General features: G+C 46.0%; 1 protein-coding gene across 1 annotated transcript in view; it reads right to left on the bottom strand.

Annotated features, from left to right (window-relative positions):
- Positions 1–2,542: 2,542 nt before the first annotated feature.
- Positions 2,543–24,951, bottom strand: part of LOC123491976 (lysosomal-trafficking regulator-like) — a gene marked incomplete at its 3' end in the record, with an annotated part of 197,496 nt that continues 175,087 nt past the window's right edge. Inside the window, 2 exon segments of the mRNA XM_045223552.1 lie at positions 2,543–2,766; positions 18,371–18,536. Coding sequence (XP_045079487.1) covers positions 2,543–2,766; positions 18,371–18,536 — 390 coding nt within the window.

Below are 24,951 nucleotides of genomic sequence, written 5' to 3'. Positions count from 1 at the left end.
TGCTAGCACCCGCCCACCCGACTAGAATCACCACTCTCCGACGGGTCTGACCTAGAGTATGTGGACAACTACAAATATCTAGGTGTCTGGGTTAGACTGTAAACTCAACTTCCAGACTCACATAAAGAATCTCCAATCCAAAGTTAAATCTAGAATCGGCTTCCTATTTCTCAACAAAGCCTCCTTCACTCATGCTGCCAAACATGCCCTTGTAAAACTGACTATCCTACCGATCCTTGACTTCGCGATGTCATTTATAAAATAGCCTCCAACACTCTACTCAGCAAATTGGATGTAGTCTATCACAGTGCCATCCGCTTTTGTCTCCAAAGCCCCATACACTACCCACCACTGTGACCTGTACGCTCTTGTTGGCTGGTCCTCACTACATGTTCGTCAGTCAAACCCACTGGCTCCAGGCCATCTATAAATCACTGCTAGGCAAATCCCCGCCTTATCTTAGCTCATTGGTCACCATAGCAGCACCCACCCGTAGTCTGCGCTCCAGCAGGTATATCTCACTGGTCATTCCCAAAGCCAACACCTCCTTTGTCGCCATTCCCTTCCAGTTCTCTGCTGCCAATGACTGGAACGAATTGCAAAAATCTCTGAAGCTGGAGACTCTTATCTCCCTCAATAACTTTAAGCATCAGTTGTCAGAGCACCTTACCGATCACTGCACCTGTACACAGCCCATCTGAAATTAGCCCACCCAACTACCTCATCCCTATATTGTTATTTAATTTGCTCTTTTGCACCCCCAGTATCTCTATTTGCACATAATCTCTTGCACATCTAGCATTCCAGTGTTAATACTATTGTAATGATTCTGCACTATAGCCTATTTATTGCCTTACCTCCATAACTTGCTACATTTGCACACACTGTATATATATTTTCTGTTGTATTTCTGACTTTATGTTTTTTTTTTACCCCATATGTAACTCTGTGTTGTTTTTGTTGCACTACTTTGCTTTGTCTTGGCCAGGTCGCAGTTGTAAATGAGAACCTGTTCTCAACTGGCTTACCTGGTTAAATAAAGGTGAAATAAAAAAAATTAAAAAAAAGTATAATAACCTATAGGGGGGGGATGAGAGGTAGACACAGTAGGTATAATAACCTATAGGGGGATGAGAGGTAGACACAGTAGGTATAATAACCTATAGGGGGGATGAGAGGTAGACACAGTAGGTATAATAACCTATAGGGGGGATGAGAGGTAGACACAGTAGGTATAATAACCTATAGGGGGGATGAGAGGTAGACACAGTAGGTATAAAACCTATAGGGGATGAGAGGTAGACACAGTAGGTATAATAACCCTATAGGGGGATGAGAGGTAGACACAGTAGGTATAATAACCTATAGGGGGGATGAGAGGTAGACACAGTAGGTATAATAACCTATAGGGGGGGTGAGAGGTAGACACAGTAGGTATAATACCTATAGGGGGATGAGAGGTAGACACAGTAGGTATAATAACCTATAGGGGGGATGAGAGGTAGACACAGTAGGTATAATAACCTATAGGGGGATGAGAGGTAGACACAGTAGGTATAATAACCTATAGGGGGATGAGAGGTAGACACAGTAGGTATAATAACCTATAGGGGGGATGAGAGGTAGACACAGTAGGTATAATAACCTATAGGGGGATGAGAGGTAGACACAGTAGGTATAATAACCTATAGGGGGATGAGAGGTAGACACAGTAGGTATAATAACCTATAGGGGGGATGAGAGGTAGACACAGTAGGTATAATAACCTATAGGGGGGATGAGAGGTAGACACAGTAGGTATAATAACCTATAGGGGGGATGAGAGGTAGACACAGTAGGTATAATAACCTATAGGGGGGATGAGAGGTAGACACAGTAGGTATAATAACCTATAGGGGGGATGAGAGGTAGACACAGTAGGTATAATAACCTAGGGGGATGAGAGGTAGACACAGTAGGTATAATAACCTATAGGGGGGATGAGAGGTAGACACAGTAGGTATAATAACCTATAGGGGGGGATGAGAGGTAGACACAGTAGGTATAATAACCTATAGGGGGGATGAGAGGTAGATACAGTAGGTATAATAACCTATAGGGGGGATGAGAGGTAGACACAGTAGGTATAATAACCTATAGGGGGGATGAGAGGTAGATACAGTAGGTATAATAACCTATAGGGGGATGAGAGGTAGACACAGTAGGTATAATAACCTATAGGGGGGATGAGAGGTAGACACAGTAGGTATAATAACCTATAGGGGGATGAGAGGTAGACACAGTAGGTATAATAACCTATAGGGGGGGATGAGAGGTAGACACAGTAGGTATAATAACCTATAGGGGGATGAGAGGTAGACACAGTAGGTATAATAACCTATAGGGGGGGATGAGAGGTAGACACAGTAGGTATAATAACCTATAGGGGGGGATGAGAGGTAGACACAGTAGGTATAATAACCTATAGGGGGATGAGAGGTAGACACAGTAGGTATAATAACCTATAGGGGGGATGAGAGGTAGACACAGTAGGTATAATAACCTGGTGGTACAGCAGTGCAGCGTTGCGAGGGTTGGCTCTCACGACCCCCAGCAGGCTGTGAAACACGTGACCCAACACCTCCAGATCAGGTGACCCTGCCGCCAGCAGCTGAAGCTCCATCAGGCAGATCTCTGGGAAAAGGAGAACGCCACGGCCCCCTCTGCCGGGGGACTCCGCTGCAGCCAGACACGCCCCCACTGCTCCTGCAGAATCCACCTTCACACCTGTCAGAGGAAGAGGAGAGACAAACAAACATGAAGACGTGACGCACTGACATAACACACACGATCAACACACACAACACGTGTCACCACAGACCAATACCTTAGGTATCCACAGAAGCCTGTCCACCCACACACATAACCTTCATGTCCATAACCTTCATGTCCATAACCTTCATGTCCATAACCTTCATGTCCATAACCTTCCTGTCCATAACCTTCCTGTCCATAACCTTCCTGTCCATAACCTTCCTGTCCATAACCTTCCTGTCCATAACCTTCATGTCCATAACCGTCCTGTCCATAACCGTCCTGTCCATAACCTTCCTGTCCATAACCTTCATGTCCATAACCTTCCTGTCCATAACCTTCCTGTCCATAACCTTCCTGTCCATAACCTTCATGTCCATAACCGTCCTGTCCATAACCTTCCTGTCCATAACCTTCATGTCCATAACCTTCCTGTCCATAACCTTCCTGTCCATAACCTTCCTGTCCATAACCTTCATGTCCATAACCGTCCTGTCCATAACCTTCCTGTCCATAACCTTCATGTCCATAACCTTCCTGTCCATAACCTTCCTGTCCATAACCTTCCTGTCCATAACCTTCCTGTCCATAACCTTCCTGTCCATAACCTTCATGTCCATAACCGTCCTGTCCATAACCTTCATGTCCATAACCTTCATGTCCATAACCTTCCTGTCCATAACCTTCCTGTCCATAACCTTCCTGTCCATAACAGTCCTGTCCATAACCTTCATGTCCATAACCGTCCTGTCCATAACCTTCCTGTCCATAACCTTCATGTCCATAACCTTCATGTCCATAACCTTCATGTCCATAACCTTCCTGTCCATAACCTTCATGTCCATAACCTTCATGTCCATAACCTTCATGTCCATAACCTTCATGGGCTCCAGAGTGGTGCAGCGGTCTAAGGCACTGCAACTCAGTGCTTGAGGCGTCACTACAGACCCCCTGGTTCGCTGTATCACAACCGTCCAGGTTTGGCCGTCATTGTAAATAAGAATATGTTCTTAACTGACTTGCCTAGTATAGCAAAAAAACAAAAAAACTGTATGAACTCACTAACTGTAAGTCGATCTGGATAAGAGCGTCTGCTAAATTACAAAAATGTAAATGTAAATACTGTATAAACCTCTAGCTAACAGACAGACTACCTAAACCCCCTTCATGTCCATACTGTATAAACCTCTAGCTAACAGACTACCTAAACCCCCTTCATGTCCATACTGTATAGACCTCTAGCTAACAGACAGACTACCTAAACCCCCTTCATGTCCATACTGTATAAACCTCTAGCTAACAGACAGACTACCTAAACCCCCTTCATGTCCATACTGTATAAACCTCTAGCTAACAGACTACCTAAACCCCCTTCATGTCCATACTGTATAAACCTCTAGCTAACAGACAGACTACCTAAACCCCCTTCATGTCCATACTGTATAAACCTCTAGCTAACAGACTACCTAAAACCCCCTTCATGTCCATACTGTATAAACCTCTAGCTAACGGACAGACTACCTAAACCCCCTTCATGTCCATACTGTATAAACCTCTAGCTAACAGACAGACTACCTAAACCCCCCTTCATGTCCATACTGTATAAACCTCTAGCTAACAGACTACCTAAACCCCCCTTCATGTCCATACTGTATAAACCTCTAGCTAACAGACTACCTAAACCCCCTTCATGTCCATACTGTATAAACCTCCCCAGCTAACAGACTACCTAAACCCCCTTCATGTCCATACTGTATAAACCTCTAGCTAACAGACAGACTACCTAAACCCCCTTCATGTCCATACTGTATAAACCTCTAGCTAACAGACAGACTACCAAACCCCCTTCATGTCCATACTGTATAAACCTCTAGCTAACAGACTACCTAAACCCCCTTCATGTCCATACTGTATAAACCTCTAGCTAACAGACTACCTAAACCCCCCTTCATGTCCATACTGTATAAACCTCTAGCTAACAGACTACCTAAACCCCCTTCATGTCCATACTGTATAAACCTCTAGCTAACAGACTACCTAAACCCCCTTCATGTCCATACTGTATAAACCTCTAGCTAACAGACAGACTACCTAAACCCCCTTCATGTCCATACTGTATAAACCTCTAGCTAACAGACAGACTACCTAACCCCCTTCATGTCCATACTGTATAAACCTCTAGCTAACAGACAGACTACCTAAACCCCCCTTCATGTCCATACTGTATAAACCTCTAGCTAACAGACTACCTAAACCCCCTTCATGTCCATACTGTATAAAACCTCTAGCTAACAGACAGACTACCTAAACCCCCTTCATGTCCATACTGTATAAACCTCTAGCTAACAGACTACCTAAACCCCCTTCATGTCCATACTGTATAAACCTCTAGCTACCAGACTACCTAAACCCCCCTTCGTGTCCATACTGTATAAACCTCTAGCTACCAGACAGACTACCTAAACCCCCTTCATGTCCATACTGTATAAACCTCTAGCTAACAGACAGACTACCTAAACCCCCCTTCATGTCCATACTGTATAAACCTCTAGCTAACAGACTACCTAAACCCCCTTCATGTCCATACTGTATAAACCTCTAGCTAACAGACTACCTAAACCCCCTTCATGTCCATACTGTATAAACCTCTAGCTAACAGACAGACTACCTAAACCCCCTTCATGTCCATACTGTATAGACCTCTAGCTAACAGACTACCTAAACCCCCCTTCATGTCCATACTGTATAAACCTCTAGCTAACAGACTACCTAAACCCCCTTCATGTCCATACTGTATAAACCTCTAGCTAACAGACAGACTACCTAAACCCCCCTTCATGTCCATACTGTATAAACCTCTAGCTAACAGACTACCTAAACCCCCCTTCATGTCCATACTGTATAAACCTCTAGCTAACAGACAGACTACCTAAACCCCCCTTCATGTCCATACTGTATAAACCTCTAGCTAACAGACAGACTACCTAAACCCCCTTCATGTCCATACTGTATAAACCTCTAGCTAACAGACTACCTAAACCCCCTTCATGTCCATACTGTATAAACCTCTAGCTAACAGACTACCTAAACCCCCTTCATGTCCATACTGTATAAACCTCTAGCTAACAGACAGACTACCTAAACCCCCTTCATGTCCATACTGTATAAACCTCTAGCTAACAGACTACCTAAACCCCCTTCATGTCCATACTGTATAAACCTCTAGCTAACAGACTACCTAAACCCCCCTTCATGTCCATACTGTATAAACCTCTAGCTAACAGACTACCTAAACCCCCTTCATGTCCATACTGTATAGACCTCTAGCTAACAGACAGACTACCTAAACCCCCCTTCATGTCCATACTGTATAAACCTCTAGCTAACAGACAGACTACCTAAACCCCCTTCATGTCCATACTGTATAAACCTCTAGCAACAGACTACCTAAACCCCCTTCATGTCCATACTGTATAGACCTCTAGCTAACAGACAGACTACCTAAACCCCTTCATGTCCATACTGTATAAACCTCTAGCTAACAGACTACCTAAACCCCCTTCATGTCCATACTGTATAAACCTCTAGCTAACAGACTACCTAAACCCCCCTTCATGTCCATACTGTATAAACCTCTAGCTAACAGACTACCTAAACCCCCTTCATGTCCATACTGTATAAACCTCTAGCTAACAGACACACTACCTAAACCCCCTTCATGTCCATACTGTATAAACCTCTAGCTACCAGACAGACTACCTAAACCCCCTTCATGTCCATACTGTATAAACCTCTAGCTAACAGACTACCTAAACCCCCTTCATGTCCATACTGTATAGACCTCTAGCTAACAGAAAGACTACCTAAACCCCCTTCATGTCCATACTGTATAAACCTCTAGCTAACAGACAGACTACCTAACATGTCCATACAGTATAAACCTCTAGCTAACAGACTACCTAAACCCCCTTCATGTCCATACTGTATAAACCTCTAGCTAACAGACAGACTACCTAAACCCCTTCATGTCCATACTGTATAAACCTCTAGCTAACAGACAGACTACCTAAACCCCCTTCATGTCCATACTGTATAAACCTCTAGCTAACAGACTACCTAAACCCCCTTCATGTCCATACTGTATAAACCTCTAGCTAACAGACTACCTAAACCCCCCTTCATGTCCATACTGTATAAAACCTCTAGCTAACAGACTACCTAAACCCCCTTCATGTCCATACTGTATAAACCTCTAGCTAACAGACAGACTACCTAAACCCCCCTTCATGTCCATACTGTATAAACCTCTAGCTAACAGACTACCTAAACCCCCTTCATGTCCATACTGTATAAACCTCTAGCTAACAGACAGACTACCTAAACCCCCTTCATGTCCATACTGTATAAACCTCTAGCTAACAGACTACCTAAACCCCTTCATGTCCATACTGTATAAACCTCTAGCTAACAGACAGACTACCTAAACCCCCTTCATGTCCATACTGTATAAACCTCTAGCTAACAGACAGACTACCTAAACCCCCTTCATGTCCATACTGTATAAACCTCTAGCTAACAGACAGACTACCTAAACCCCCCTTCATGTCCATACTGTATAAACCTCTAGCTAACAGACTACCTAAACCCCCTTCATGTCCATACTGTATAAACCTCTAGCTAACAGACAGACTACCTAAACCCCCTTCATGTCCATACTGTATAAACCTCTAGCTAACAGACTACCTAAACCCCCTTCATGTCCATACTGTATAAACCTCTAGCTAACAGACTACCTAAACCCCCTTCATGTCCATACTGTATAGACCTCTAGCTAACAGACTACCTAAACCCCCTTCATGTCCATACTGTATAAACCTCTAGCTAACAGACACACTACCTAAACCCCCTTCATGTCCATACTGTATAAACCTCTAGCTACCAGACAGACTACCTAAACCCCCTTCATGTCCATACTGTATAAACCTCTAGCTAACAGACTACCTAAACCCCCTTCATGTCCATACTGTATAGGCCTCTAGCTAACAGAAAGACTACCTAAACCCCCTTCATGTCCATACTGTATAAACCTCTAGCTAACAGACAGACTACCTAAACCCCCTTCATGTCCATACTGTATAAACCTCTAGCTAACAGACTACCTAAACCCCCTTCATGTCCATACTGTATAAACCTCTAGCTAACAGACAGACTACCTAAACCCCCCTTCATGTCCATACTGTATAAACCTCTAGCTAACAGACTACCTAAACCCCCTTCATGTCCATACTGTATAAACCTCTAGCTAACAGACTACCTAAACCCCCCTTCATGTCCATACTGTATAAACCTCTAGCTAACAGACTACCTAAACCCCCTTCATGTCCATACTGTATAAACCTCTAGCTAACAGACAGACTACCTAAACCCCCTTCATGTCCATACTGTATAAACCTCTAGCTAACAGACTACCTAAACCCCCTTCATGTCCATACTGTATAAACCTCTAGCTAACAGACACTACCTAAACCCCCCTTCATGTCCATACTGTATAAACCTCTAGCTAACAGACTACCTAAACCCCCTTCATGTCCATACTGCATAAACCTCTAGCTAACAGACAGACTACCTAAACCCCCTTCATGTCCATACTGTATAAACCTCTAGCTAACAGACAGACTACCTAAACCCCCTTCATGTCCATACTGTATAAACCTCTAGCTAACAGACAGACTACCTAAACCCCCCTTCATGTCCATACTGTATAAACCTCTAGCTAACAGACAGACTACCTAAACCCCCTTCATGTCCATACTGTATAAACCTCTAGCTAACAGACAGACTACCTAAACCCCCTTCATGTCCATACTGTATAAACCTCTAGCTAACAGACTACCTAAACCCCCTTCATGTCCATACTGTATAAACCTCTAGCTAACAGACAGACTACCTAAACCCCTTCATGTCCATACTGTATAGACCTCTAGCTAACAGACTACCTAAACCCCCTTCATGTCCATACTGTATAAACCTCTAGCTAACAGACTACCTAAACCCCCCTTCATGTCCATACTGTATAAACCTCTAGCTAACAGACAGACTACCTAAACCCCCTTCATGTCCATACTGTATAAACCTCTAGCTACCAGACAGACTACCTAAACCCCCTTCATGTCCATACTGTATAAACCTCTAGCTAACAGAAAGACTACCTAAACCCCCCTTCATGTCCATACTGTATAAACCTCTAGCTAACAGACAGACTACCTAAACCCCCTTCATGTCCATACTGTATAAACCTCTAGCTAACAGACTACCTAAACCCCCTTCATGTCCATACTGTATAAACCTCTAGCTAACAGACAGACTACCTAAACCCCCTTCATGTCCATACTGTATAAACCTCTAGCTAACAGACAGACTACCTAAACCCCCTTCATGTCCATACTGTATAAACCTCTAGCTAACAGACTACCTAAACCCCCCTTCATGTCCATACTGTATAAACCTCTAGCTAACAGACTACCTAAACCCCCTTCATGTCCATACTGTATAAACCTCTAGCTAACAGACAGACTACCTAAACCCCCTTCATGTCCATACTGTATAAACCTCTAGCTAACAGACTACCTAAACCCCCTTCATGTCCATACTGTATAAACCTCTAGCTAACAGACAGACTACCTAAACCCCCTTCATGTCCATACTGTATAAACCTCTAGCTAACAGACAGACTACCTAAACCCCCTTCATGTCCATACTGTATAAACCTCTAGCTAACAGACAGACTACCTAAACCCCCTTCATGTCCATACTGTATAAACCTCTAGCTAACAGACTACCTAAACCCCTTCATGTCCATACTGTATAAACCTCTAGCTAACAGACAGACTACCTAAACCCCCTTCATGTCCATACTGTATAAACCTCTAGCTAACAGACTACCTAAACCCCCTTCATGTCCATACTGTATAAACCTCTAGCTAACAGACTACCTAAACCCCCCTTCATGTCCATACTGTATAGACCTCTAGCTAACAGACAGACTACCTAAACCCCCTTCATGTCCATACTGTATAAACCCCTAGCTAACAGACTACCTAAACCCCTTCATGTCCATACTGTATAAACCTCTAGCTAACAGACTACCTAAACCCCCTTCATGTCCATACTGTATAAACCTCTAGCTAACAGACTACCTAAACCCCCTCATGTCCATACTGTATAAACCTCTAGCTAACAGACAGACTACCTAAACCCCCTTCATGTCCATACTGTATAAACCTCTAGCTAACAGACAGACTACCTAAACCCCCTTCATGTCCATACTGTATAAACCTCTAGCTAACAGACTACCTAAACCCCCTTCATGTCCATACTGTATAAACCTCTAGCTAACAGACAGACTACCTAAACCCCCTTCATGTCCATACTGTATAAACCTCTAGCTAACAGACAGACTACCTAAACCCCCTTCATGTCCATACTGTATAAACCTCTAGCTAACAGACTACCTAAACCCCCCTTCATGTCCATACTGTATAAACCTCTAGCTAACAGACAGACTACCTAAACCCCCTTCATGTCCATACTGTATAAACCTCTAGCTAACAGACAGACTACCTAAACCCCCTTCATGTCCATACTGTATAAACCTCTAGCTAACAGACAGACTACCTAAACCCCCTTCATGTCCATACTGTATAAACCTCTAGCTAACAGACTACCTAAACCCCCTTCATGTCCATACTGTATAAACCTCTAGCTAACAGACAGACTACCTAAACCCCCTTCATGTCCATACTGTATAAACCTCTAGCTAACAGACAGACTACCTAAACCCCCTTCATGTCCATACTGTATAAACCTCTAGCTAACAGACCTACCTAAACCCCTTCATGTCCATACTGTATAAACCTCTAGCTAACAGACACTACCTAAACCCCTTCATGTCCATACTGTATAAACCTCTAGCTAACAGACAACTACCTAAACCCCCTTCATGTCCATACTGTATAAACCTCTAGCTAACAAACAGACTACCTAAACCCCCTTCATGTCCATACTGTATAAACCTCTAGCTAACAGACTACCTAAACCCCTTCATGTCCATACTGTATAGACCTCTAGCTAACAGACAGACTACCTAAACCCCCTTCATGTCCATACTGTATAAACCTCTAGCTAACAGACTACCTAAACCCCCTTCATGTCCATACTGTATAAACCTCTAGCTAACAGACAGACTACCTAAACCCCCCTTCATGTCCATACTGTATAAACCTCTAGCTAACAGACTACCTAAACCCCCTTCATGTCCATACTGTATAAACCTCTAGCTAACAGACAGACTACCTAAACCCCTTCATGTCCATACTGTATAGACCTCTAGCTAACAGACAGACTACCTAAACCCCCTTCATGTCCATACTGTATAGACCTCTAGCTAACAGACAGACTACCTAAACCCCCCTTCATGTCCATACTGTATAAACCTCTAGCTAACAGACACTACCTAAACCCCCTTCATGTCCATACTGTATAAACCTCTAGCTAACAGACAGACTACCTAAACCCCCTTCATGTCCATACTGTATAAACCTCTAGCTAACAGACAGACTACCTAAACCCCCTTCATGTCCATACTGTATAAACCTCTAGCTAACAGACTACCTAAACCCCCTTCATGTCCATACTGTATAAACCTCTAGCTAACAGACAGACTACCTAAACCCCCTTCATGTCCATACTGTATAAACCTCTAGCTAACAGACACTACCTAAACCCCCCTTCATGTCCATACTGTATAAACCTCTAGCTAACAGACAGACTACCTAAACCCCCTTCATGTCCATACTGTATAAACCTCTAGCTAACAGACCTACCTAAACCCCCTTCTGTCCATACTGTATAAACCTCTAGCCAACAGACAGACTACCTAAACCCCCTTCATGTCCATACTGTATAAACCTCTAGCTAACAGACAGACTACCTAAACCCCCTTCATGTCCATACTGTATAAACCTCTAGCTAACAGACAGACTACCTAAACCCCCTTCATGTCCATACTGTATAAACCTCTAACTAACAGACTACCTAAACCCCCTTCATGTCCATACTGTATAAACCTCTAGCTAACAGACTACCTAAACCCCCTTCATGTCCATACTGTATAAACCTCTAGCTACCAGACTACCTAAACCCCCTTCATGTCCATACTGTATAAACCTCTAGCTAACCGACTACCTAAACCCCCCTTCATGTCCATACTGTATAAACCTCTAGCTAACAGACAGACTACCTAAACCCCCTTCATGTCCATACTGTATAAACCTCTAGCTAACAGACAGACTACCTAAACCCCCTTCATGTCCATACTGTATAAACCTCTAGCTAACAGACTACCTAAACCCCCCTTCATGTCCATACTGTATAGACCTCTAGCTAACAGACTACCTAAACCCCCTTCATGTCCATACTGTATAGACCTCTAGCTAACAGACAGACTACCTAAACCCCCTTCATGTCCATACTGTATAAACCTCTAGCTAACAGACTACCTAAACCCCCCTTCATGTCCATACTGTATAAACCTCTAGCTAACAGACTACCTAAACCCCCCTTCATGTCCATACTGTATAAACCTCTAGCTAACAGACTACCTAAACCCCCTTCATGTCCATACTGTATAAACCTCTAGCTAACAGACAGACTACCTAAACCCCCTTCATGTCCATACTGTATAAACCTCTAGCTAACAGACAGACTACCTAAACCCCCTTCATGTCCATACTGTATAGACCTCTAGCTAACAGACAGACTACCTAAACCCCCTTCATGTCCATACTGTATAAACCTCTAGCTAACAGACTACCTAAACCCCCTTCATGTCCATACTGTATAAACCTCTAGCTAACAGACAGACTACCTAAACCCCCTTCATGTCCATACTGTATAAACCTCTAGCTAACAGACTACCTAAACCCCCTTCATGTCCATACTGTATAAACCTCTAGCTATCAGCCCCCTGTCTCCTTCCCCTGCCTCCAGTCCTCAGCCCCCTGTCTCCTTCTCCTGCCTCCAGTCCTCAGCCCCGTCTCCTTTTTCTGACCTCAGCCCCCTGTCTCCTTCTCCTGCCTCCAGCCCTCAGCCCCCTGTCTCCTTCTCCTGCCTCCAGCACTCAGCCCCTGTCTCCTTCTCCTACCTCCAACCCTCAGCCCCCTGTCTCCTTCCCCTGCCTCCAGTCCTCAGCCCCCTGTCTCCTTCTCCTGCCTCCTGCCTCCAGTCCTCAGCCCCCTGTCTCCTTTTTCTGACCTCAGCCCCCTGTCTCCTTCCCCTGCCTCCAGCCCTCAGCCCCCTGTCTCCTTCCCCTGCCTCCAGCCCTCAGCCCCCTGTCTCCTTCCCCTGCCTCCAGCCCTCAGCCCCCTGTCTCCTTCCCCTGCCTCCAGCCCTCAGCACCCTGTCTCCTTCCCCTGCCTCCAGCACTCAGCCCCCTGTCTCCTTCCCCTGCCTCCAGCACTCAGCCCCCTGTCTCCTTCCCCTGCTTCCAGCCCTCAGCCCCCTGTCTCCTTCCCCTGCCTCCAGCCCTCTGTCTCCTTCCCTTGCCTCCTTCTCCTGCCTCCAGCCCTCAGCCCCCTGCTTCCTTCTCCTGCCTCCAGCCCTCAGCACCCTGCTTCCTTCTCCTGCCTCCAGCCCTCAGCCCCCTGCTTCCTTCTCCTGCCTCCAGCCCTCAGCACCCTGCTTCCTTCTCCTGCCTCCAGCCCTCAGCACCCTGTCTCCTTCCCCTGCCTCCAGCACTCAGCCCCCTGTCTCCTTCCCCTGCTTCCAGCCCTCAGCCCCCTGTCTCCTTCCCCTGCCTCCAGCCCTCAGCCCCCTGTCTCCTTCTCCTGCCTCCAGCACTCAGCCCCTGTCTCCTTCTCCTACCTCCAACCCTCAGCCCCCTGTCTCCTTCCCCTGCCTCCAGTCCTCAGCCCCCTGTCTCCTTCTCCTGCCTCCTGCCTCCAGTCCTCAGCCCCCTGTCTCCTTTTTCTGACCTCAGCCCCCTGTCTCCTTCCCCTGCCTCCAGCCCTCAGCCCCCTGTCTCCTTCCCCTGCCTCCAGCCCTCAGCCCCCTGTCTCCTTCTCCTGCCTCCAGCACTCAGCCCCTGTCTCCTTCTCCTACCTCCAACCCTCAGCCCCCTGTCTCCTTCCCCTGCCTCCAGCCCTCAGCCCCCTGTCTCCTTCTCCTACCTCCAACCCTCAGCCTCCTGTCTCCTTCTCCTACCTCCAGTCCTCAGCCCCCTGTCTCCTTCCCCTGCCTCCAGCCCTCAGCCCCCTGTCTCCTTCTCCTGCCTCCAGCCCTCTGTCTCCTTCTCCTACCTCCAGTCCTCAGCCCCCTGTCTCATTCTCCTGCCTCCAGCCCTCTGTCTCCTTCTCCTACCTCCAGTCCTCAGCCCCCTGTCTCCTTCCCCTGCCTCCAGCCCTCAGCCCCCTGTCTCCTTCTCCTACCTCCAACCCTCAGCCCCCTGTCTCCTTCCCCTGCCTCCAGTCCTCAGCCCCCTGTCTCCTTCTCCTACCTCCAGCCCTCCAGCCCCCTGTCTCCTTCCCCTGCCTCCAACCCTCAGCCCCCTGTCTCCTTCCCCTTTCTCACTGGGCTCACTGCAGGCTGGGAGGGAGTCCCCTAGTGATTTACAGCAAACCAGCTCAAAAGGCTCTCAATAACACACAGCCTTCTGGGAGATCCGGTTTATTAATGAATCTTTCCCACCCTCTCTCTCCTTTCATCTCCCTCCCTCTCCCACAATTTCAACATCCCTCTCTCTAAGTTGAATAATGAATACATGTTAAACCAATACACAGTCAATATTCTGAATAATGAATATGTTACACCAATACACAGTCAATAAGTAGAACAGAAAACCAGCCGTCTCTGGACCTCGTAGGGTAAGATTTGAATACCCTGTGGTATAAGATCTGCTAAACTGTGTATGTCACCAATAAACTGTGATTTGTGTGTGACATGGTGCAATACTACAGTATGTGAGTCACAAGGTCGTGGTCCTGCTCTGTCATATGGCATGCTGTAAGGACTAAACAAAGACTGGATTCTCAGAGAGAGAGAGAGAGAGAGAGAGAGAGAGAGAGAGAGAGAGAGAGAGAGAGAGAGAGAGAGAGAGAGAGAGAGAGAGAGAGAGAGAGAGAGACAGAGAGAGAGAGAGAGACAGAGAGAGAGAGAGAGAGAGAGAGACAGAGAGAGACAGAGAGAGAGAGAGAGAGAGAGAGAGAGAGAGAGAGACAGAGAGACAGAGAGACAGAGAGAGAGAGAGAGAGAGAGAGAGAGAGAGAGAGAGAGAGAGAGAGACAGAGAGAGAGAGAGAGAGAGACAGAGAGAGAGAGAGAGAGAGAGAGAGAGAGAGAGAGAGAGAGAGAGAGAGACAGAGAGAGAGAGAGAGACAGAGAGAGAGAGAGAGAGAGAGAGAGAGAGAGAGAGAGAGAGAGAGAGAGAGAGAGAGAGAGAGACAGAGACAGAGACAGAGAGAGAGACAGAGACAGAGAGAGAGACAGAGACAGAGACAGAGACAGAGACAGAGACAGAGACAGAGACAGAGAGAGAGACAGAGAGAGAGAGAGAGAGAGAGAGAGAGAGAGAGAGAGAGAGAGAGAGAGAGAGAGAGAGAGAGACAGAGAGAGAGACAGAGAGAGAGAGAGAGAGAGAGAGAGAGAGAGAGAGAGAGAGAGAGAGACAGACAGAGAGAGAGACAGAGACAGAGACAGAGACAGAGAGAGAGAGAGAGACAGAGAGAGAGACAGAGAGAGAGAGAGAGACAGAGAGAGAGAGAGACAGAGAGACAGAGAGACAGAGAGAGAGAGAGAGAGAGAGAGAGAGACAGAGAGACAGAGAGAGAGAGAGAGAGAGAGAGAGAGAGAGAGAGAGAGAGAGAGAGAGAGAGACAGAGAGAGAGAGAGAGAGAGAGAGACAGAGACAGAGACAGAGACAGAGACAGAGAGAGAGAGAGAGAGAGAGAGAGAGAGAGAGAGAGAGAGAGAGAGAGAGAGAGAGAGAGAGAGAGAGAGAGAGAGAGAGAGAGAGAGAGAGAGAGAGAGAGAGAGAGAGAGAGAGAGAGAGAGAGAGACAGACAGACAGAGAGAGAGACAGAGACAGAGAGAGAGAGAGAGACAGAGAGAGAGAGAGAGAGAGAGAGAGAGAGAGAGACAGAGACAGAGACAGAGAGAGAGAGAGAGAGAGAGACTTAACCCCAGTCAGCCAATGAGAGAAGAAGGAAGGATCACCATCACAAAGAGATGCTCAGTCTGTCATGTCACACACACTAATAGTCACATGGTGTTACAATAGGTCAACACAGGGGTTGTGTTCATTAGGGCTCCGGTTCACCGTTTTCTAAATGTTTTCAAACAGTAAGACAAGTACAGAATCAGATGTCTTTCTTCTGTCTCGTGCCTAAAATGTCAATGTGGTGAACATGACCCAGGCCAGCTCTGACACTTCGGTCTGAGACTCACTGCTTTAGGGTTTATTAATGAGTGTTTACATTGCTACTGCTGTTTCTGATTATATCTGAGGCTTCACAAACGTCTTGCTAGGATGTTACTGACACGAATGAGTCAGTGCTGTTCAGCGTCTCAGTCATATGACACAGTCACCATGGAGCAAGAACAGGGCAACGCAGGGCAATGACGGGGCGTTTGATCAGCTTACACCGTCAACGGCACTGCGGTGTCTGAGTCAAACCCACAGGCTACAAACTATTTAACCAGGATGAGGCTTCACAAACATTTTGCTAAGAAGCAACTGAGGGGAAACTCAGACTTCAGAGCTAAATAAAGTATTCAGCTTAGTGTAGTCTCTCTGTGTTTCCCAGAGCTAAATAGAGTATTCAGCTTAGTGTAGTCTCTCTGTGTTTCCCAGAGCTAAATAGAGTATTCAGCTTAGTGTAGTCTCTCTGTGTTTCCCAGAGCTAAATAGAGTATTCAGCTTAGTGTAGTCTCTCTGTGTTTCCCAGAGCTAAATAGAGTATTCAGCTTAGTGTAGTCTCTCTGTGTTTCCCAGAGCTAAATAGAGTATTCAGCTTAGTGTAGTCTCTCTGTGTTTCGCAGAGCTAAATAGAGTATTCAGATTATTTTTAAACAGTAAGACTACTAGACCAGCCCTGGAACCACTTACTAATATATCAACTACATAAAGACCAACAGCTAAAGATAGATAGAACGCAAGAAGGAAAACTCCCATGCTATATGCTCCCAACCTTCTTCCCCCCCAAAGCAAAGTCCAATTTCTTTCATTCCTCGACTTTAGAAGGTCGTTGCTCAGCTTCTGAATGCCATAGAGCCAAACCATGCCTTAATCTACAGGCATGTTACTGCTTGTTTCTAGCCTAAAGCATTGCGGATATATGCGTTGTTTTAGATTAATAAACAATCGTGAATTGTATAAAAATAATTTTAAAAATATGTTGGCACCCCCTTAGGTTGGGAACCCCTGAGGTAGTCAGACTGTCGAGCCTTAAGAAGGAAAACTCCCATTATATAAACTGTAGAGCCTTAAGAAGGAAAACTCCCATTATATAAACTATAGAGCCTTAAGAATGAAAACACCCATTATATAAACTGTAGAGCCTTAAGAAGGAAAACACCCATTATATAAACTGTACAGCCTTAAGAAGGAAAACACCCATTATATAAACTGTAGAGCCTTAAGAAGGAAAACTCCCATTATATAAACTGTAGAGCCTTAAGAAGGAAAACTCCCATTATATAAACTATAGAGCCTTAAGAATGAAAACACCCATTATATAAACTGTAGAGCCTTAAGAAGGAAAACACCCATTATATAAACTGTACAGCCTTAAGAAGGAAAACACCCATTATATAAACTGTAGAGCCTTAAGAAGGAAAACACCCATTATATAAACTGTAGAGCCTTAAGAAGGAAAACACCCATTATATAAACTGTACAGCCTTAAGAAGGAAAACACCCATTATATAAACTGTAGAGCCTTAAGAAGGAAAACACCCATTATATAAACTGTAGAGCCTTAAGAAGGAAAACACCCATTATATAAACTGTAGAGCCTTAAGAAGGAAAACACCCATTATATAAACTGTAGAGCCTTAAGAAGGAAAACACCCATTATATAAACTGTAGAGCCTTAAGAAGGAAAACACCCATTATATAAACTGTAGAGCCTTAAGAAGGAAAACACCCATTATATAAACTGTAGAGCCTTAAGAAGGAAAACACCCATTATATAAACTATAGAGCCTTAAGAAGGAAAACACCCATTATATAAACTATAGAGCCTTAAGAAGGAAAACACCCATTATATAAACTGTAGAGCCTTAAAGTGGAACTGACAGCGTTTTAACTACTTTACAGACAATTGTAATATCAGTAAACAAATATACAATTCCTTGATCTGTGCAAGTGTGTGTGTGTGACGCTGTTTACTACCTGCCACCGTGTGTGTGTGTGTGTGTGTGTGTGTGTGTGTGTGTGTGTGTGTGTGTGTGTGTGTGTGTGTGTGTGTGTGACGCTGTTACTACCTGCCACCGTGTGTGTGTGTGTGTGTGTGTGGCCCTCCTACCTTCTTCCTGCTTGGCCATGTCCTCTGGGTTGCTCTCGCTGTCTGCCTCGTATCCCTCCTCCTCCCCTAGCGCTGGAGCCTCACCACAACCCTGCACCTCGTCTCCCTCCTCAGCCTCAGATAGATCCCCCGCCGGGACCACACTCTCCACACACACTGCTAACTTCTACAGAGAGGGAGAGAGAGAGTAGAGCGAGAGAGAGGGGGAGTGGAGAGCGAGAGAGAGAGAGAGAGAGAGAGAGAGAGAGAGAAGAGAGTAGAGAGAGGGAGAGAGAAGAGAGTAGAGAGAGAGAGAGAGAGAGAGAAGAGAGTAGAGAGAGGGAGAGAGAAGAGAGTAGAGAGAGAGAGAGAGAGAGAGAGAGAGAGAGAGAGAGAGAGAGAGAGAGAGAGAGAGAGAGAGAGAGTACTGTGAGACTTTAAAACTCTATAAATGTACACTCAGAACCAAAAAAGCCCAGTCCAACAGCAAGCAGCTGACACTAATTGAGGAACTCAGTCGTTAGTAGTTACTGTATTTATGTTATCCTGTTTATCACTTTGAACAAATCAGCAGTTAGTAGTTCCTGTATTTCTGACTGTCCTGCTGTTTATCACTCTTAACAACTCAGTAGTTAGAAGTTACTGTATTTCTGACTTTGCTGTTAAGCTGTTTATCACACTTAACAATTCAGTAGTTAGTAGTTACTGTATTTCTGATTGTGCTATTTATCACTCTGAACAACTCAGCAGGAGACATGGTGTAAGGCAGACATTGTCACTCACTGTCCCACAGGCTACAGAGAGGTAATAGTGCCGTCACTGAAACACAGCTCTGTCAATAGCTCTGGAAAGAGACTCTGGAGGATTGATGATTTGGTACAAATCCGAACAACAAAATCTAATTGATCCCCTCAAAATTGGTAAATATCACATTTGGTTAAAACTGAAAAAATTACTTGTAATCTAATATATATAACATATATCCCTGCCTCAGAATCACCATTTTAATCAGAGGAGATATTCCCCAGCCTTGAGGAAGAGACGTGCCATTTCCAGGTCCAGGGAAATGTGCTCATCTGTGGGGACACAAATACACTGACAGGAACACTACCTGATCTAACGACCACAGGAGGGGACAGCTTTATTACAGGCCATACTGTTTCTAACCGTCTTAATCTCCCCCATAGAAACAACAGTGACAGCACCATCAACAGAAAACGGAAGGGATCTGTTGCAGCTCTGTCAAAGCCTGGGTCTGTACTTTGTCAGTGGTAGGTTACGGGGGGGGACTCTTTGGGGAGATTCACCTATTGCTCACCTCTTGGCCACAGCACAGTAGACTATATGATTACAGACGTTGACCCTTTCTCTCTCAGCTCATTCACCGTCAAGCCACTAACACCTCTGTCAGCCAAATTACGTTGTTCCTCAAAAGAACAGACATGGAAACAACCACAGATTCACAGCCCAGTGAGCTGTACAACATCAGAGATTCATCCAGATGGAACAGCACAGAAGAATACCCAGAAAGCAACCAGAAACCAAAATATCCAAACACCCTTAGATAACTTTCTGGATAGCACATCCACTCACTGTAAAGAAGGAATCAATCTAGCAGTAAAAAACATCAACTATATATTCAGGCAAACAGCAAAAGAAGCAGAACTGAAATTGAACAAAAACCAACCAAGGAAGTCCACAGATGACAACTGGTTTGGTGCAGATTGTAAAATTATAAGGAAAAAACGTAGAACACTATCAAACCAAAAGCACAGAGACCCAGATAATGGTGAATTACGCCTTCATTACTGTGAGACTTTAAAACTCTATAAACGTAGACTCAGAACCAAAAGCCCAGTCCAACAGCAAGCGGCTGAACCAAACAGCCCAGTCCAACAGCAAGCGGCTGAACCAACCAGCCCGGTCCAACAGCAAGCAGCAGAACCAACCAGCCCAGTCCAACAGCACGCAGCAGAACCAACCAGCCCAGTCCAACAGCAAGCGGCAGAACCAACCAGCCCAGTCCAACAGCAAGCGGCTGAACCAACCAGCCCAGTCCAACAGCAAGCAGCAGAACCAAACAGCCCAGTCCAACAGCAAGCGGCAGAACCAACCAGCCCGGTCCTACAGCAAGCGGCAGAACCAAACAGCCCAGTCCAACAGCAAGTAGCTGACACTAATTGAGGAGTCCATAAACACAAACAACTTCTGGCAAAATTTGAAGAAAAAAAAAAACGAAAAAAACCAAAACAAGAGGAATTAGCGATACAAAATGGTGACATATGGACAACCCATTTTAAAACACTCTACAACACTGTTCAAATTGACACAAACGCAGAACAATGCCAAATCCATGAGAAGTTGAATGCTATGAAGGACAATCAGAATCCATTGGACTCCCCAATTACTGACCAGGAGCTCTACAAGAGACCTGATGGCATCTTAAATGAGATGCTCAAATTCACTAGTGCAACATGTCAATTGGCTATATTAAAACTTTAATTAGTTTAATTTGATCCTGAGTGTATGTTATTTCTCTGACATCTGGAATCAAGGACACATAACCCCAATCTTTAAGAATGGAGACAAATTTGACCTTAACAATTCCAGAGGCATTTGTGTGAACAGTAACCTGGGGAAGGTTTTCTGTAGTATTATAAATGCAAGAGTTCTAAACTTCCTTAATAATACAATGTCTTGAGTAAAAGCCAAATTGGATTTATACCAAAACATCGCATGACCAATCATATTTACTCCCTACACACCCTGATAGATAAACATGTCCACCAAAATATACTCTTGCTTTATCGACTTCCAAAAATCATTTGATTCTATTTGGCATACAGGACTGTTCTACAAAGTTATTGAAAGTGGTGTAGGGGGTAAAACATAACATAATTAAATCAATGTATACTGGCAATACGTGCAGCATCAAAATTGGCAAGAAAATAACATAATTATTTAACCAGGGGCAGGGCCTTCGCCAGGGTTGCAATCTGAGCCATGCACTCTTCAATATTTACATCAACAAATTGGCCACTATTCTAGAAAAATCCTCAGCCCCTGATGTTAGTCTCCACAATTCAGAGGTGAAATGCCTGCTCTTGGCAGATGACCTGTGCCTACTGTCACCCACAGCACATGGCCTACAGCAGAGCCTGGACCTGCTAGAGCAGTACTGACAGACCTGGGCCCTGGCAGCAAACCCCAAAAATACTCAAATAATGATTTTCCGGAGAAGATCCAGATCTCAGGGAATTAGACTAAAGTTCTCAATTGGTACAAAATATATAGAGTCCTGCACACACTACAATTACTTAGGTTTAAAAATAAGCTCAACTGGAAACCTTAATGATGCAGTGAAAGAACAGAGAGAAAGCATGCAGGGCATTCTACGCCATTAAAAAACAAATTCAAATTGAAATACCTATTAAAATGTGGCTAAAACTAATTGAATGTGTCATTGAACCAATTGCACTTCATGGCAGTGAGGTGTGGGGTCCACTTGCAAAACAAGATTTCACCAAATGGGACAAACACCCAATTGAAACCCTGCATGTTCTGTAAGATTCTCCTACATCTCCAGAGGAAAACTACAAGCAATGCATGCAGGGCAGTATCCACTAATAATACAAACTCAAAAAATAGCAATTAAGTTTAGGAAACATCTCAAATACATTGACCCCCTCTCATATCATTACCAAGCCCTGCAATGCCAAGAGCTGAGCAAAGAAAAGAGTCCCCTCATCCAGCTGGTCCTGGGGCTGAGTTCACAAACCTGTTCTACTAACACACTGAAGCCTCAGGACCAGAACATCCAATCAATCAGAATAACCCAAATTACAACACTGTCAAAACAAAACGACATCACTTATTGGGAAACACAAGCACAAGCACAAAGTACAATTCGGTGCTATCTGGCCCTAAATCGACAGCACACCGTGGCAAACTACTTGACCATGGTTACTGATCAAAACCTTAGAAAAATCTTGACAAAGTACAGGCTCAGTGAGCACAGCCTTGCCATTGAGAAGGGTAGACACAGGAAAATCTGGCTCCCTGTAGAGGAAAGGCTGTGCAACCACTGCACCACAGCAGAACCTGAGACAGAGCTGCATTTCCTGACTAAATGTCAAAAACATTAACAATTAGTGTGTCATGTTCCCAAATTTGAAACAGTTTTTCAAGGTTTCAAAGACCTCTCTGATGAGAATAGGCTTCCCGTCCTGTTGGGGGAGGACGCAGGCTACCCGTCCTGTTGGGGGAGGACGCAGGCTACCCGTCCTGTTGGGGGAGGACGCAGAGAGCTGTGGGTTGGCAGGATAGGCTACCCGTCCTGTTGGGGGAGGACGCAGAAAGCTGTGGGTTGGCAGAATAGGCTCCCCCGTCCTGTTGGGGGAGGACTCAGAGAGCTGTGGGTTGGCAGCGCACTACATTGCTGCCTGCCATAAGATGAGGGACAGTGTCTGACAGACCAACCAACCTGCACATGTCCTCTATATTGTTATTGTTCAATGGTTATTTTGACCCTTGATTATTGTTGTTACTGTTGTCCCGTTGACTATATTGATTATTATTATTTTACATTATGTTAATAGTGTAAATCTCCAAAGTAAGCTTTGGCAATATGTACATTGTTACGTCATGCCAATAAAGCAAATTGAATTGAATAGAGTAGAGAGAGAGAGTAGGGTGGAGAGAGAGCAGGGTGGAGAGAGAGCAGGGTGGAGAGAGAGCAGGGTGGAGAGAGAGCAGGGTGGAGAGAGCGAGTAGGGTGGAGAGAGAGTAAGGTGGAGAGAGAGAGTAGGGTGGAGAGAGAGTAGGGTGGAGAGAGAGCAGGGTGGAGAGAGAGTAGGGTGGAGAGAGAGCAGGGTGGAGAGAGAGCAGGGTGGAGAGAGCGAGTAGGGTGGAGAGAGAGTAGGGTGGAGAGAGAGCAGGGTGGAGAGAGAGTAGGGTGGAGAGAGAGCAGGGTGGAGAGAGAGCAGGGTGGAGAGAGAGCAGGGTGGAGAGAGAGTAGGGTGGAGAGAGAGCAGGGTGGAGAGAGAGTAGGGTGGAGAGAGAGTAGGGTGGAGAGAGAGCAGGGTGGAGAGAGAGTAGGGTGGAGAGAGAGTAGGGTGGAGAGAGAGTAGGGTGGAGAGAGAGTAGGGTGGAGAGAGAGCAGGGTGGAGAGAGAGCAGGGTGGAGAGAGAGCAGGGTGGAGAGAGAGCAGGGTGGAGAGAGAGCAGGGTGGAGAGAGAGCAGGGTGGAGAGAGAGTAGGGTGGAGAGAGAGCAGGGTGGAGAGAGAGCAGGGTGGAGAGAGAGTAGGGTGGAGAGAGCAGTAGGGTGGAGAGAGAGCAGGGTGGAGAGAGAGTAGGGTGGAGAGAGCGTAGGGTGGAGAGAGAGTAGGGTGGAGAGAGAGAGTAGGGTGGAGAGAGAGCAGGGTGGAGAGAGAGCAGGGTGGAGAGAGAGTAGGGTGGAGAGAGAGCAGGGTGGAGAGAGAGTAGGGTGGAGAGAGAGTAGGGTGGAGAGAGAGCAGGGTGGAGAGAGAGTAGGGTGGAGAGAGAGTAGGGTGGAGAGAGAGTAGGGTGGAGAGAGAGCAGGGTGGAGAGAGCAGGGTGGAGAGAGAGCAGGGTGGAGAGAGAGCAGGGTGGAGAGAGAGTAGGGTGGAGAGAGAGTAGGGTGGAGAGAGAGCAGGGTGGAGAGAGAGCAGGGTGGAGAGAGAGCAGGGTGGAGAGAGAGTAGGGTGGAGATAGAGCAGGGTGGAGAGAGAGCAGGGTGGAGAGAGAGTAGGGTGGAGAGAGAGAGTAGGGTGGAGAGAGAGTAGGGTGGAGAGAGAGTAGGGTGGAGAGAGAGTAGGGTGGAGAGAGAGTAGGGTGGAGAGAGAGTAGGGTGGAGAGAGAGTAGGGTGGAGAGAGAGCAGGGTGGAGAGAGAGCAGGGTGGAGAGAGAGCAGGGTGGAGAGAGAGCAGGGTGGAGAGAGAGCAGGGTGGAGAGAGAGTAGGGTGGAGATAGAGCAGGGTGGAGAGAGAGCAGGGTGGAGAGAGAGTAGGGTGGAGAGAGAGCAGGGTGGAGAGAGAGCAGGGTGGAGAGAGAGCAGGGTGGAGAGAGAGCAGGGTGGAGAGAGAGCAGGGTGGAGAGAGAGATAGAGTAGGGTGGAGAGAGAGTAGGGTGGAGAGAGAGCAGGGTGGAGAGAGAGTAGGGTGGAGAGAGAGTAGGGTGGAGAGAGAGCAGGGTGGAGAGAGAGCAGGGTGGAGAGAGAGCAGGGTGGAGAGAGAGCAGGGTGGAGAGAGAGCAGGGTGGAGAGAGAGCAGGGTGGAGAGAGAGTAGGGTGGAGAGAGAGCAGGGTGGAGAGAGAGCAGGGTGGAGAGAGAGTAGGGTGGAGAGAGCGAGTAGGGTGGAGAGAGAGCAGGGTGGAGAGAGAGTAGGGTGGAGAGAGCGAGTAGGGTGGAGAGAGAGTAGGGTGGAGAGAGAGAGTAGGGTGGAGAGAGAGCAGGGTGGAGAGAGAGCAGGGTGGAGAGAGAGTAGGGTGGAGAGAGAGCAGGGTGGAGAGAGAGTAGGGTGGAGAGAGAGAGTAGGGTGGAGAGAGAGCAGGGTGGAGAGAGAGCAGGGTGGAGAGAGAGTAG

The sequence above is a fragment of the Coregonus clupeaformis genome, chromosome 1 (assembly GCF_020615455.1).
Source record: "Coregonus clupeaformis isolate EN_2021a chromosome 1, ASM2061545v1, whole genome shotgun sequence".
In the NCBI taxonomy this organism is placed as follows: domain Eukaryota; kingdom Metazoa; phylum Chordata; class Actinopteri; order Salmoniformes; family Salmonidae; genus Coregonus; species Coregonus clupeaformis.
The sequence above is the reverse complement of the archived record's forward strand: the minus strand, read 5'-3'. Positions and strand labels throughout refer to the sequence as shown.